Below are 13538 nucleotides of genomic sequence, written 5' to 3' on the forward strand. Positions count from 1 at the left end.
ACATCAACGCGTATATATGGATCCCCTAGTAATGATTCGGTACAAATATGCAGCAGAGGGTCGAATTGATATATGTAATATTGATAACTGTGATCCGTACTGAACCCGTTTCAAAACAGGTGCAAAGCCCGCCAATTTTCAGCGCTATTAACGCTGCCAAGCGGTCACCTCCCGCGTCCCCCCTCCCCCCTCCCCCCCTGAATACGTGGCCACACAAAATTGTGACGCAAGATTTAGTTGACATTTCATCTACTTGGCGCGCACGTGTATAGGCATGCCTACGCCACCGCATAGCCGTCACCGCCATCATCAGCGTCCACAAGCGAAAATGAATACACTGAGGAATATGGAATCGCGGCTTTCACGGCCTGGTGAATCATTTTCGGATCGATCCTCTTATGAGCAGTGATACTGAAATCGACGTTGGACTGAGCAGCAATGAGGATAGAGACGCACGCGGGGGCTGCACTGGCAGGTAACACATATAAACGCTGCGTGCGTGTTACTTGTTCCCGATGACCGTATAGCTTCACCGAACCACGCTCGTGCTCACGGTTTCATGACCAACCCCCGCAGCGGCACAATGAAAACGCTGGATGCACACGAACGCACTGCACGGACCGTGCAAAACTAAAAAACTGAAGCCGTTGCTAGGAAGCCAAGAGTCACTCACAGACGTTACCACATGTACACCGCGATGACAACACTGAAATGGTCGACGTCATCGGTGCTCGCTCATCGTCACTCAAGTGTTTGAGGCGTGGTCTGGGAGCTCACTGAACACGTGAAAATAATGTCGATGTCTTATGGCTGGGTATGCCCCCTTGAGCCTTGAATGCTCTTTGCGCTTTAATGAGAATAACTCCTACGTAACATAAGTTACTCATTCTTCACTGAAAAATTGTAGACACAAAGCAGTCGAATGAAAGCCACATCTCTAATTTGAAATTCAGTGTCACTGCTCAATTAACGACGTCCCCCAGGCTTCTGGTGAGAGAAATAGCAGTGGGAGATACTCTGAGGGTGGTGGGTTTAATTAATTTATGCCAGGGAGAATAAAGGCATCATTCTCTTACCTAAGGAAAAAAAATTACGCTCTCGAAGCACTCAGACGGCCCAAAAGTACACGCAGCATCACTATAGTAGGCAAATGGAAACGTAGAAATTCCTTCTTGACGTGACACAGAAGTTCTGACTGAATTACGCAGCAACATGTCAACACTCGTCTACTTGACTGCACTTGACTTGAGAAGGACTCGCACAGCACAGGTGCAATGCTAAAGGCGGTTTTACAAAACAAAAATCAGCAATTTTCAGGCTGCGAATTTGCTTAGAGTGAAAAAAAAGCAGTTCACTCCTACCGTAGGGGTCTGCGGTGAGCTATAAACATCATGAAAATCGTTCGCTCTTAGCGCAGCGGCTGAGCAATCTTTTCGGTCGGGACCCGTCGAAATAGAGCCAAGCGGGCGAAGCCATCGAAGTCGCGTCGAGGTTTTTGTTTTGGTAATGGCCGCTGTTGCGCATTTTAAAGTGAACTTAGCATGGAAAGTGTTCTTTAACACAGAAACATGCGTACTCTTCACTATTGTTCATCAAATCTTAATAATACGACGCAAAAATCTTTTCATCGAGTTTGAAACTATCTGCAGTGTCTGCCACAAATAATGTTGGCAAGAAACGGTGCTCGCCGCTTCAGTCGCAGACCGGAAATTTCGCAGCATTTTCCGTCTATGTGAACGAGACCGCCACTAGCAGCGGTTGCGATCAGAACAAATGGAGCGAATAGAACACTTTTTCTGTTCGCTGCAATCGCAGCATGTGAAACAACCTTAACGTGTGGAGCCCACGTGCTCGCCGCGGCGACTGATCCAGCGTACCCACTTTTCCAATAGCGCTTGCACTCGCATTGTTGGTGCTCTGAAGCTCGAAACAAATCTGTTGTACGAATCTTCTATGCAAATTTCTGTTAGGTGGGACAAAGATGGCAGTGTAGAGAGCTCAAAATTTATTTGAATATCTTGCGATTGCAGCATACAAATCATGCTGGAAAATGGTTATGCGAACTAAAAGCAACAATACTTCACACAATACATGTCAAAACTAGATAATCACTTCATTTTATGTCTTGAAACCTTTAAAGCTTCTTCGAAGAACTAGGAAAGCTAATACACGGCACTTTTTCTTCGACATGATGGGCAACACATTCCATCAAGCAGTGACTTTCGTCGTCATTTTTGTTAGTTTTTACTCGACTCTCGATAACATCTTTTCACGGACAAAATGTCCGGTATTCTTCTAGCGCGCATAAAGCTTTTTATAGCAAATGTGTGATAGTTTTGGTTGTATTGGCCACAAGCACGAAAGCCTTGACTGACGCTTGACGCTGAATGTATCTTCGGAGGCTGTAACTCTGATTGATGGCTGTGCGGTCGTTAACACCTTCGTCAAGTGTTTTAGCAAAGCAAGTGGCCCAGCCATCTGCAGTGCTGACTAACACTCCAGAGTTTGATCTAGCTCAGGCACCCATACTGTAGAAGACTTGAATATGACTATGGTGTGCAGAATGTAGCTTGTTCTTCAGCTCTCATCTCTTTTTCTTGTTAGCTACATATATCCTCAATCTATCACAGTCATGTTTCAAAGTGACTGTGACAGATTGCATTCAATTGGTCTTATACGCTTATAAGCAACAAAATACTGCATTCCTTTATTTTCCTTCAGTCAATGAACAAAGCATGCTGCTGGGCTCTATTGTAAAACCATACATGCATGCAGAAAGCATTGTATGAAATGCATGTTCACACTCACATCTCGGTGTAGCAGTGTGGTGTGATGACCTCTGATCGCCATGTGACACTGCAACGGTTCGCTGCACTTGAAATCACTGCAAGCAAATGTAAGGCCTCAACTCATCCCGATGAAGAAAAGCACCAAAACCAAGAGAAGCCTCCAGTACATAGCACTTGCTGCGGTATCCCAGGCTATGCCACAGTGCGTTGAACATACCGTACGTACCCATGTGAAAGCTAAACCCAGAAGTTGAATAAAATTGCCCCCCCCCCCGAAAGATTCATTTAAGAATTACTTCTTAATTTGCCACACGCTTGCTTTTTTTTTTAGAAAACAATCAGCCTCTGCTGTATCGTGTAAGCATTCCTAAGCTTTGCTTCTCAAACACTCGAGCGGCTGGTGGGAAATTCGACATTAGAAAACGTGTGTGATTAGAGTCTTGCCACAAAGGCGCACTCAGTAAACAAATCTGCAAAGGCGCTTTTTTCGAGGCTAGCGTAGCATGTTAATGGCTGGAAAAAAAAACGCAGCCGTGGGTGCACTATTTCGATGAATATGCTCGTGGAAGCACCAAGAATGACACGGTGCAAATGAATGTAACTTAGAATGAGTAATTAGAGCCCGCCATACCTCAACAGAGGTATTGAAAAGAACGAGACAGAATAAAAAATTGCGGGAACGGCACCCTTTATTGTTGCACTGCGACTCCTCAACGTCTATCTCGAAGCAAAAAAAGAAACAGTTTTGCTTTCTTGGGTTCGTTCGCTTGACTAACATTAACTAGAACAAGTTATAATAGCAGCATGAAAAAAAAAATACTGATGGGAGAACTCAACAAATAATCAAGTCGTTTATGCAAAGACATCAAGATGAACATGGCTCATGAGTAGCATGTAGAGATATAGAAATAGAAAGATATGCTTAGAAGTGACACAGATAGGCCTCAAATTGTCAGACTGACCTGTACTTAGGTTTTCATGCTCAAACTGATATTTGGGTTCTACATTGAAAGCAGCAGCTGATTCAGACAACAAATTATCATGTCATGAGCACGAACGAAACACTCTGTTCATGCATTGGTCTCCCTAGACAAACAAGATGACATCTCAGAATGACTTAGCTGTGCCTTGGAAACAATGTTGTCTATTTATTTGAAACTTTATAAAACTTAGCATAAAACGTTGTTGCGTAGAGGTAAGGCTTACATCCTGAGACCTTGCGTGGGGTAAAAAATCCCGAATATTGCAGCTCAAACTGGCATGGCTGTCATGCAACATGAAATGACATTTCAGTTTTGAAGCTTCGTTGATCCGTTGAAAGAGAATAGAATTTATATTTAGCAAGTACGGCCTAGCTAGAATCATGCAGAATGCACCAGATGCAAAAAAATTCAGTATGATAACTTCATTGGTATTTCATGTTGTATGCCACACACAATAATATGCTCTGAGATTGTCTATTTCTGCCGAATAATAGTCAATGTTTTCACTTTTCTGAGCTTTTACTCCTAGATCAGCTAGGTGTGTAATCAAACCAGTGTAATATAAGCACCGGCGTTGATAAAAAAAAACTCTTGTTTTATGTGGTTTTGAATCCAGCTATAAATTAGAGCCAATGAAGCACACGAATGAGACCGCTTTGCTTTTTAGCGAGTGTAGGTGGTATGTCACCTTTCATTTCATGAACTCTTTCTACAAGTATGTACCTTATTCCAAGAGGCTGTCAAAGTTCGCTCACCCTTCCAAATTACAGGAAAAAGGTGGCTGAAATTTTCATGGGCAGTTTTTGCTGAAGTAATTTTTGTTTGTTTTCGAGCAGAACGTTCATTTGCAGCAACAAGCGGCATTAAATAAATAAATATGCAATCCCAAAAGCTTTGCGGCAACAAGTTCGTGGTAACTTAAAGGCTGAGCTAATGATCTTAGCATACACATAACATTGAAACATACTTAGAGAAAGTTTTTATTAAATTAACCCCAAGTATAAACCACGCTACCATTTGAAAACCTCATGACCTGTCTACACCGATCAACATAATGTGAAATACTTCAAAAGGTTTCTGCAACCAAGGTTCATCTTGTAAACTTCCGTAAGGGAATCCCCAGCAAATCGTAAAAAATTGGGTGAGTGCACAATAATTGTAGTTTTACGTAGCATTAGACACTTCCATAAGATCAGTGATATTCAACAGATCACTTTTCGAATGCCTCTTCATAAAGGCTTCAAAGCTTCCGTAGGAATATTGCATAATTTTACTCAGTGTTCCGTTTTTTCAGTAAAACATCACAAGAAGTGCCTCAACCTGTCGTCTACTCAGCCAAGCGGACCGCTTGGCCTCGAATGTGTTGCACGCTTTTAACAGGGAAAACGTAAGCGCAGCGCCACTTCAGGCGAGACTGCCTTAAACTCTCAAAAATCGCACCACGATGACATATACTCGTAGAAACAAAAACAATGACAGCATATGCACGAACTGAATGATGATGACTGGGGTGAAGTGCTGGAGTGCTTCATTGCAAAACCGTGAACCATCCAGGAATATCGCCAACTACATTCAAAAACGTGACAAACACTGTACATATTTCTACAAGAAATTTTATTATTCGCTAGGTGTAGCTATACGTCGCCTCCGTCTCCCCTTCATTATAAGGTCGTTATGGTCAGTGAAGTGGTGGATCGATGATGAGGCATAGTGTTATGTTTGCAAGGACGAAGTAGTGGGCAGTTTGTCCGTCCGTCTCTCCATGCATCCGTCCGTGAGTCCGTCCATCCGTCTGTCCATCTGTTCGTGCTTCCATCCGTCCGTACGTCCACCCATCCATCCGTCCGTCTGCTAGTCTGTCTGTCTGTCCATCCGTGCGCGCGTTCTTCTAGTGTCCCAAGCACCGCCATCTCCCATCTTGCATCCCCTGTGGCACATACCCGCTCTAGAGCGAGTATGTGCAACCGTTGGCTACATACATACATACATACATACATACATACATACATACATACATACATACATACATACATACATACATACATACATACATACATACATACATACATACATACATACATACATACATACATACATACATACATACATACATACATACATACATACATACATACATACATACATACATACATACATACATACATACATACATACATACATACATACATACATACATACATACATACATACATACAAGGGATGAGCAGACCCACGCCCTAAGGAGCTTCGTCTCTAAAACACCATTCCCAACAGTCTGCGGCTGGCTTGTCATGCCAGGTTTCAACAGCATTGCGAAGACACACCGCATGCAGAAGGCTAGTCATCGACACTCACCTCACCCACGCACAGTGAGAGGTGCGATGCGGTGCGAACACTCCCAACGCAAATGTGCACGTGGCTGACCTCGCAGCGTAGCGTTGAAACAAAAAAAATAGCAACATATCCACGGAGTGAATGATGGAGAGGGGGGAGAAGCATTCGTCCGTCCATTCGTTCTTGCTTCCGTCCGTCTGTGTGACCGTTCATGAGTCCATCCGCCCATCCGCGCGTGCGCCTGTTTGTGCGTACGTCCCTGCGCTCGTCCATGCATCCGCCCCTGCATCCGTTCATTAGTCCATCCATGCATCTGTCTGTGTGTCCGTTCGTCAATCTATTCAACACTCCAAGTACCACCATGTCGCATTTTTTCGTCATATATTCCCCATACAGAAGCACCGCAATCCAACGGACATTCCAAGGACTAAACGAGAGGTGGCACATGCACACTTTCTTACGGCTTGCGCTTCGGTACTACTTCCCACCTTTAACCACCTCGAGTTCATGGTATATGCTGTATTCATGGCACTGTGGCCCAACGATCGCTAAACCTTTCTAAAACCGAGGAAGTTACGCCAAGCGAGTATAAGGTAGCAACCTTTTCCTGTCAGATAGTGCTCAATGCACATGCCAATGGCTGCTAATGGGAAATGAGAGACAGGAGAATTCGGCTTTTACTTTCTTACGGCTTGCGCTTCATATCTACTTCCCACCTTTAACCACCTCGAGTTCATGGTATATACTAGTTCATTGTATTCATGGCACTGCGGCTCAACGCTCGCTAAACCTTTATGACTAAGGATGTTACACCCAGTGAGTATAACGTAGCAACTCTTTCTTGTCAGATAGTGCTCAATGTACATGCCAATGGCTGCTAATGGGGATCACAGCGTACGCGTTAACTAAAAGCCGAATGCTCGTGTCTCTCAATTCCCATTTGCAGTCATTGGCATGTACATTGAGCACTATTTTTTATTGTTCAACAACGCACAGAAGAAATCTCTCACCGGCATTACCTTGGAGGTCAAAATGTTATACGTATTACACACTACAACGGCTACTAGGGATGAACAGGAGCCGCTATAAAAAGCTTAGCCCCTAAAATAACAACTACCAGATAAACATGCTGCGAACAAAAAACAACTAGTCAAGCCACGATGCATCCAGCTTGATAGCTTTTGGCACATGACAGTAGGGCTTGAACGCAACCTCTACCATGAAGCACGCAAACTTGAGTAGGTTTTCTGGAGCTCATGTTTATTCACGCCAACGAAGATTATGGTGGCACAATGGAAGCTTTCAATAAAAGGTGTGTAAAAGACACGCGATTGGGATACATCTGCTGTGAAAGTCTGATTTTCTCGATAGTGCTGGTGCTACATGGAAAATCATCTTACTAAATCAGCATTTTTTTCTTGCGGGTGCTGGTGACGGCATCAACATTTTTGCATTCGAGGGCATTTAGGAGAGTTCTTTATTCTATATTCTTTATTAAAAAAAAACCTTACAGGCCCCAGAACAGGGCATTGGGTAAGGGGGGGAGTAAGGGGGTTCTCTACATATTTTGAAATTTTTGTGCATTTCGAATAGTTTGCCACTTCACCGTGTCATCATTTCCTCCAAAATAATGTGGGATCACACAATTAGTTTTTTAGTTTTAATTCATTAAAAAATTCATCAGACATAGAAGTACCATGCCTCATTTGCTACTACAATTTTTTTGCGTGACTTCACAACACATTAGCTTCACGTGGTTGTTAGCAATGACTGAAGTGTAAACGTGAGTAAAAGCAGAAATTGAACAAAGATGTTGGACCAGCAATAACGCGACATTGTCACATTTTGAGAAAGAAACAGTGCACACGTTCACTGACACACCGCCTTCGCAGGGAGTACTCGGGCAGACTTGGATATCTCGTGCCAAAGAAGAGATCTTCCAAATATGTACAGGATTACCCGAGTTCAATGAGTATTTTGATACTCTTCTCGTTGCACTGGCTAGCAAGCTAAGCAATTGACCGAAATTGAGAGCGGAGAGGCCTCCGTAGATATTCTTTACATATTGGGGGATTGTATGCACCACAAAGAAGACTTTAGCACAAGTAGCAAATGTTCTGCATTTTATTTCCTTGAAAAATACAAACTTTATTATAAACTTAGGCCTCATGCTTCAGTACAAAATCTCTGAAATCTTGGTGCCTCTAATGTTTCTCGAGGGTGCGGTATCTCGACCTTACAGCAGGTTCGTGCCAACGTGGAACGTCAATAAATTGATCATATGCCCTATCTCCTACCCAGTGAAAATTTTCTAAATGTGGCTGTTAAAAAAAAGTAACAGTCAGAGCATGCTGCATTTCTGTGCATAAATGTATTTGACTAAACGTCAAACACCAAGTTTACATTTGCACTCTTGACAGAAGTATAGTGACGGTAGATCCATCTCACATAAGTTTTCCCAAATCCAAATGGTCACGCAGGGAAACGCAGCTTATTCATCATTTTTTTAGAGAAAGGGGACATATCAAGTGTTTTAAATGAAACTTTAATTATACAACTTGAAACTGTCAGTCAAGGAAGGATCTTCGCAAGAATGGCACAAAAAACGCATGGAGATAAGAGACGAAAACAAAACAGGAACTGTCCTGTGGTGTTTCTTACTTGCATATGATGACTACGCTGCTCTTGCAATGAGTCATGAAATGAACATGCATAATTATCTGCTTATACTCGGGAAGCACTGATCCCAAACAAAATTCAAAGACAAACAGTAATTATTGAAATAAAAAGGGCAAAAAAGTGAGGCAACAATACTTACGCTCAAAGTACACCGAGTGTTCACTGACGTTGAACAATGTGAGTACTTGAGTATCGCCACCCTGCACGTCTATGTGGACGTTCGGCTGAGATGGAGACGCAGACACTGACATGTATGGATCGAAGTCCCGTTCGGCATCCTTGTACTCGGGAATATCTTCACCGCTAGCCTCATCATAAAACCTACACAAAAAAACCATGTACTTCTAACCAACGTGATGTTCTTCAACTCCGTATTCAAATCTTATCTGCACTTATCCCTCGTATGCCGCCTAAATTCCTAAAAAAAGCAATGTTTTTTGGTTGGCAAAAGTAACGAATACAGCACCTGTGGGGATTTCTTGCATTAGCATTGACTTGCACCTTACAAAAAAAAAACAGGATACAAAGCTTTGTCTCAACGAAAGTGCTGTATGGTGTGCATTCGTATTTTTGAGGCTACCTGTGCCTAGATTTGTTTTCTTGGAACTGAGCCTGTTATTGTAACAAGTCGTTAAGCTAACTGAGAAGAAGAACATTGCAGTCATTAGTGTGAACATGCCGTTTTAATACAGCTGGTGCGCCTGTGATTTTACAACTTTGTACAAAGTTTTAGGACTGCAAAAACATTTTTCTTGCACGTGAAACGTATGCATAAAACGTGAGCTAGCACTGTTGCAAGCTTTAGTACAGAACAAAGTATTTTTTTTTAGATACGGCATTAAAACGAAACACTGCCAGATTTTTTGTCGGTTGCTGTAGTACAAAGGAGATTTCTTTTTTTTTCTCTGTCATAAAAGTGAGTTTTCATTTTATATACACGAAATGTGCAAAAACTGCCCGCTTTCCATTTCTTCTTTATATTAAGAAAGTTTTATTTTGTTTTTAATTTGGTTAGCCGTGAGCAAGGACATATCAAAGTGCGCCAAATCTTGCTGCTCCAGTACAAACACATTCTTCTGATTTGCCTGAAATTTCTATTTTTTCAAATATTGGAGCATGGTACGCTTATCCAAATTTTCGACAAATCCTATTTTTCTCAAAATTGTCTCAACTCGTCCGTTTCAAAATAGTTGGAAGTTTACTCTACATTAATTTTAGAAAACTTTCACAATGTGACTCGATGTTTTGATAGCTATGTGACACCGTTTAACGTTAACGCGTACTCGTCGGCCCTTAGTGACACATCTTCACTCTGACCGCCTGAAAAAGGGGTTTACGGAGGTGCCCGTCTCCCGCCCCCCCCCCCCCCCCGCCACCTTCGACCCTGCATAATGGGGCCTTTCAATAAAGATTCTTTTTTCTGTTCACTCTCACATCTTACGTTCAAAATCAATTCAGAAACAAACCCATGTGGGGATTATAAATGCTTGTAGTAGCTGCTGTAGTGAAAGCGGAATCAAAGAAAGCGGCTTGACCACCAGGAGAGCCGTCAATAAACGAACGCGGAGCTTGTGCTAAGGTCGCCTACTCGCGATATGTTACTACGCTACTGCGCGACTACAGAGCAACGCAACGCGCGTCGCGTCTGGTCTATTGGCTGGCCGTTATATTTTACGGCACGACAGTACATGAAGAACGCGGATCTACAGAGCACCAACGCCGAGCTTTTGTTTTATTTTGTTTTATTTGTGTATAGATGGATACTATGAGCGAGGCCGACGCTACGGGTAATGTAGCCGTCTGACGTCATTAGTGGGGAGTTCTCGAAAAGCGCACCACAAGCCTTTGCGGGTCGCTGCCACTGCGCATGCGTCGTAACAGGAGCCCCTGTTCACGCTTGTAGTGCACCCACAGAAAATCCAAAATAGCGTGTGGCCGCCAAAGCCAGCAAAACGGCGAGCGAGTGAGTGGCAGCGTTTGAGGAGACAAATGCTATTCTATATTTCATAGGGCAACCATACGTAAACGCTACGCCTGCAGCGCCTGCTAACGGTATTCTAAAACTGTCTAATGAACAGAAAATCGGTCATCTCCTATTGTAAACGCGCGGAATGGAAAGCATGTGTAGAAACGAAGGGTTTATGGTGGATGCCACAGTCATAATGCACTACTTCAGTTTGCCAAGGGTGGATGTTACACAATCCGTTCTAAAGTGTGCATTTGTAGGACATCAAAATTATGTAATCATGGAGCTGTGGAGAGCACGCGTGGCCTCTAGTGCTGGGGTAGTTTTGAAAGTCTTGTTTGTACCCTAGCATAAAATCCTTTTATGTTAATAAGCAATGTTATTAAAAGCACGTCTGAAATTGACGAGCGAAAGTGGGCGGGATACAAGCATAGAGAACTACATGAGCCTCGTTTTTATCTGACTACGGCTACGCTTACATGTACGCACACAAGTAGAGAGAAGGTTCCATTAATTCCACATGTTATAACTTTGTTTTCACCAACGGAGCAGACGGCCTTCTTAATCATCTCGAGTGCTCCTCACGAGCTGCCACTCGCTGGAGGGCACGAAGCCGACAATTCATTTTTTTATTCATTCTTCTATCAAAGAGCGTTCTTTTCGGACGCGCCGTCTCTCGTTCCTGCCCGAAAGCCAGGTAGCCGGCGGAGCTCGAGGTCCACCACACCACACAAAGCGTCGAGGACACGCAAATTACCACGCAAACGTTGAGTAAATTTCAGACGGCACCAAACGCGCGCTCGATATCACATGTCAAAAACAAGAAAAAAACATCAAAAAAGTGCAATCGATAACGGGGGCAGTAAAGAGAACCGTTCATGAAAGCAAGACACTGATAGAAAAGGCACTGGAACGCTCGTGATCCCCTTTTTGGTCTACATCGCACAATCCCAACCAAGCTCTAACATTGGTGCCGGCCAGAAATATCTAATAAATAACTGCAAAAATGACCGGCTCAGACATCTTTATCAGTAATTGATTGGGGTGTGAACAATTGATCGACGTCATCAAAAAAAAAAAACACTTACCGTCCAGCCTCGCCGTCGTAACGCAGATCGGTGGCCGACACGCTGCGCCTGCTGGATCCGCAAGGATCTCGCGACATTGTCACTGGAACGCTAGAATTTATCGTAAGTCAAGTTTATGCACAAATCTCTGCATACGCGTCTCACCTGCTGTCAAAGCCTGCGTTGGGCACAGATTGCTGTCGCCGCGTTCGACGCACTTCAAAGCCTAAGTGGGTTCTCTCACCACCGACGCTGGCGTAGCCAATGGTAGGAGCTCTGGAAACGACAGCCTCGAATCATAGAGCTAGAGTGAAATATGGCGCTAGTGTCTACGCGGGCTTCTTCAGCGGTGCTTGCACCCGCATGGGAATGATGGTAAGTACAGGCTTCGGATCTGCTTCGGATAGATCACGTTCTTGAGATTCGCGACGCTTCTTTTCTGAGTGTGAAACAAAGTAATATGACGTTATATCAATTTGAAGCTTACTTTGCTTTTTTGTACGCAAACTTTATTTCGAACGGCTCTTGTGACTAGGCGGTAAAAGTGAAACCTCGACAAATTCAACCACCAGGGTATGCATTGGTCTGCTATTGCGTTCCAGATTTGGCATCAAGTTGTAATGAATTATTCCTTACAACATTTGACAATGAACATTTTTGCTTTGTCCTTGAAAGTATGGAATATCTATTCAGGAAAATAACAGCACAGTATTCGGTGAGAAACACTTGACGTTTTGCCTGCTGCGATGCCAGGTGCGTCTGTTCAAGTGGTCTGCCCCCAATGAAGCTCTTCTTTTGTTGTGAAGTCGAATCAGAAGATCGTGGCGGTGCGTCTACTTCGCGTCGCCGTCGTTTTGCAGTTTATTGCAACAAGTTTTGTCAAGATGCTCTAACAACAAACGTGATCTCAGTGTAATATCCTGCACTGGCATGAAACGCTACATCTATGCGCAGCGGTGAGTCGACGACGCTTCGCCTAAGCTATCAAACACAACATATACAGCTCCAGCGTTGCAGTAAATTGAGAGGCTTAACAGTGTTTAGCTTTTTTTGAACAACAAAGGCGCAGTTTAAGTCCTTTGCACCCATTCCCCTACCCACTCTACGCGTAGAACGAAACTGAAACTGCAGAAACAGATCCGTAGACAGTTTATTGGCTTACGCGATCCAATCCGAAGCCTGTCCTTCCCATATTTCCCATGAGGGTACACGATCGCAGCGCCAGATTCCTCTCTAGGTATTATTGTAAGAAACTACGCCTGGAAGCAGTGTTTTTGTTCTTCTTAACCTTCTAAGGCAGCACAGCCAAGGCCACGAAGCCCAAGCACGCCCTATTTTACTACGCTTCTTCTTGTAGTTCATGAACGCTAACTTTTGTGTACTGTGTAGCATAGTGAAAAATATGAAAAGAAAAGATCTAAATAATATGTTCAATATTATTCGGATTATTATGAGGAGGCTCCACCCATGTTTTTTTTGTTCTTTGCTGTTTCAAGCTTTCTGGTTTTCTGGTGTCATTTCACCTTTTAGGGGCGAAGCTCCTTACGCGATAGGTCGTTATGTCCCACAGAGTTTGCTAGAAATACCTAGAGGAGACTCTGGCGCTGCAATCGTTCAGCGACCATGGGAGTAATGGTACACTGCAGTGATGGGTAGTACATAGATTTGGTAAGGATTCCTATTTGCGGGCGGCAAATCACACTAGTGGACGAGTTTATTG

The 13538-nt window shown here is 43.4% G+C and overlaps 1 protein-coding gene across 1 annotated transcript in view; it reads right to left on the reverse strand.

Annotated features, from left to right (window-relative positions):
- LOC119177895 (motile sperm domain-containing protein 1-like) overlaps window positions 1-12113 on the reverse strand; it is a 34957-nt gene extending 22844 nt beyond the window's left edge. Inside the window, exons 1-4 of the mRNA XM_037429080.2 lie at window positions 11984-12113; window positions 11840-11929; window positions 8925-9106; window positions 2809-2884 (exon numbers count right to left, since the gene is read on the reverse strand). Of these exons, the coding sequence (XP_037284977.2) occupies window positions 2809-2884; window positions 8925-9106; window positions 11840-11916 (335 nt within the window). The 5' untranslated portion in view covers window positions 11917-11929; window positions 11984-12113. The remainder of the gene's footprint in view (window positions 1-2808; window positions 2885-8924; window positions 9107-11839; window positions 11930-11983) is intronic.
- Window positions 12114-13538: the final 1425 nt, after the last annotated feature.

This window comes from Rhipicephalus microplus, chromosome 1 (assembly GCF_043290135.1).
Source record: "Rhipicephalus microplus isolate Deutch F79 chromosome 1, USDA_Rmic, whole genome shotgun sequence".
NCBI classification, from domain to species: domain Eukaryota; kingdom Metazoa; phylum Arthropoda; class Arachnida; order Ixodida; family Ixodidae; genus Rhipicephalus; species Rhipicephalus microplus.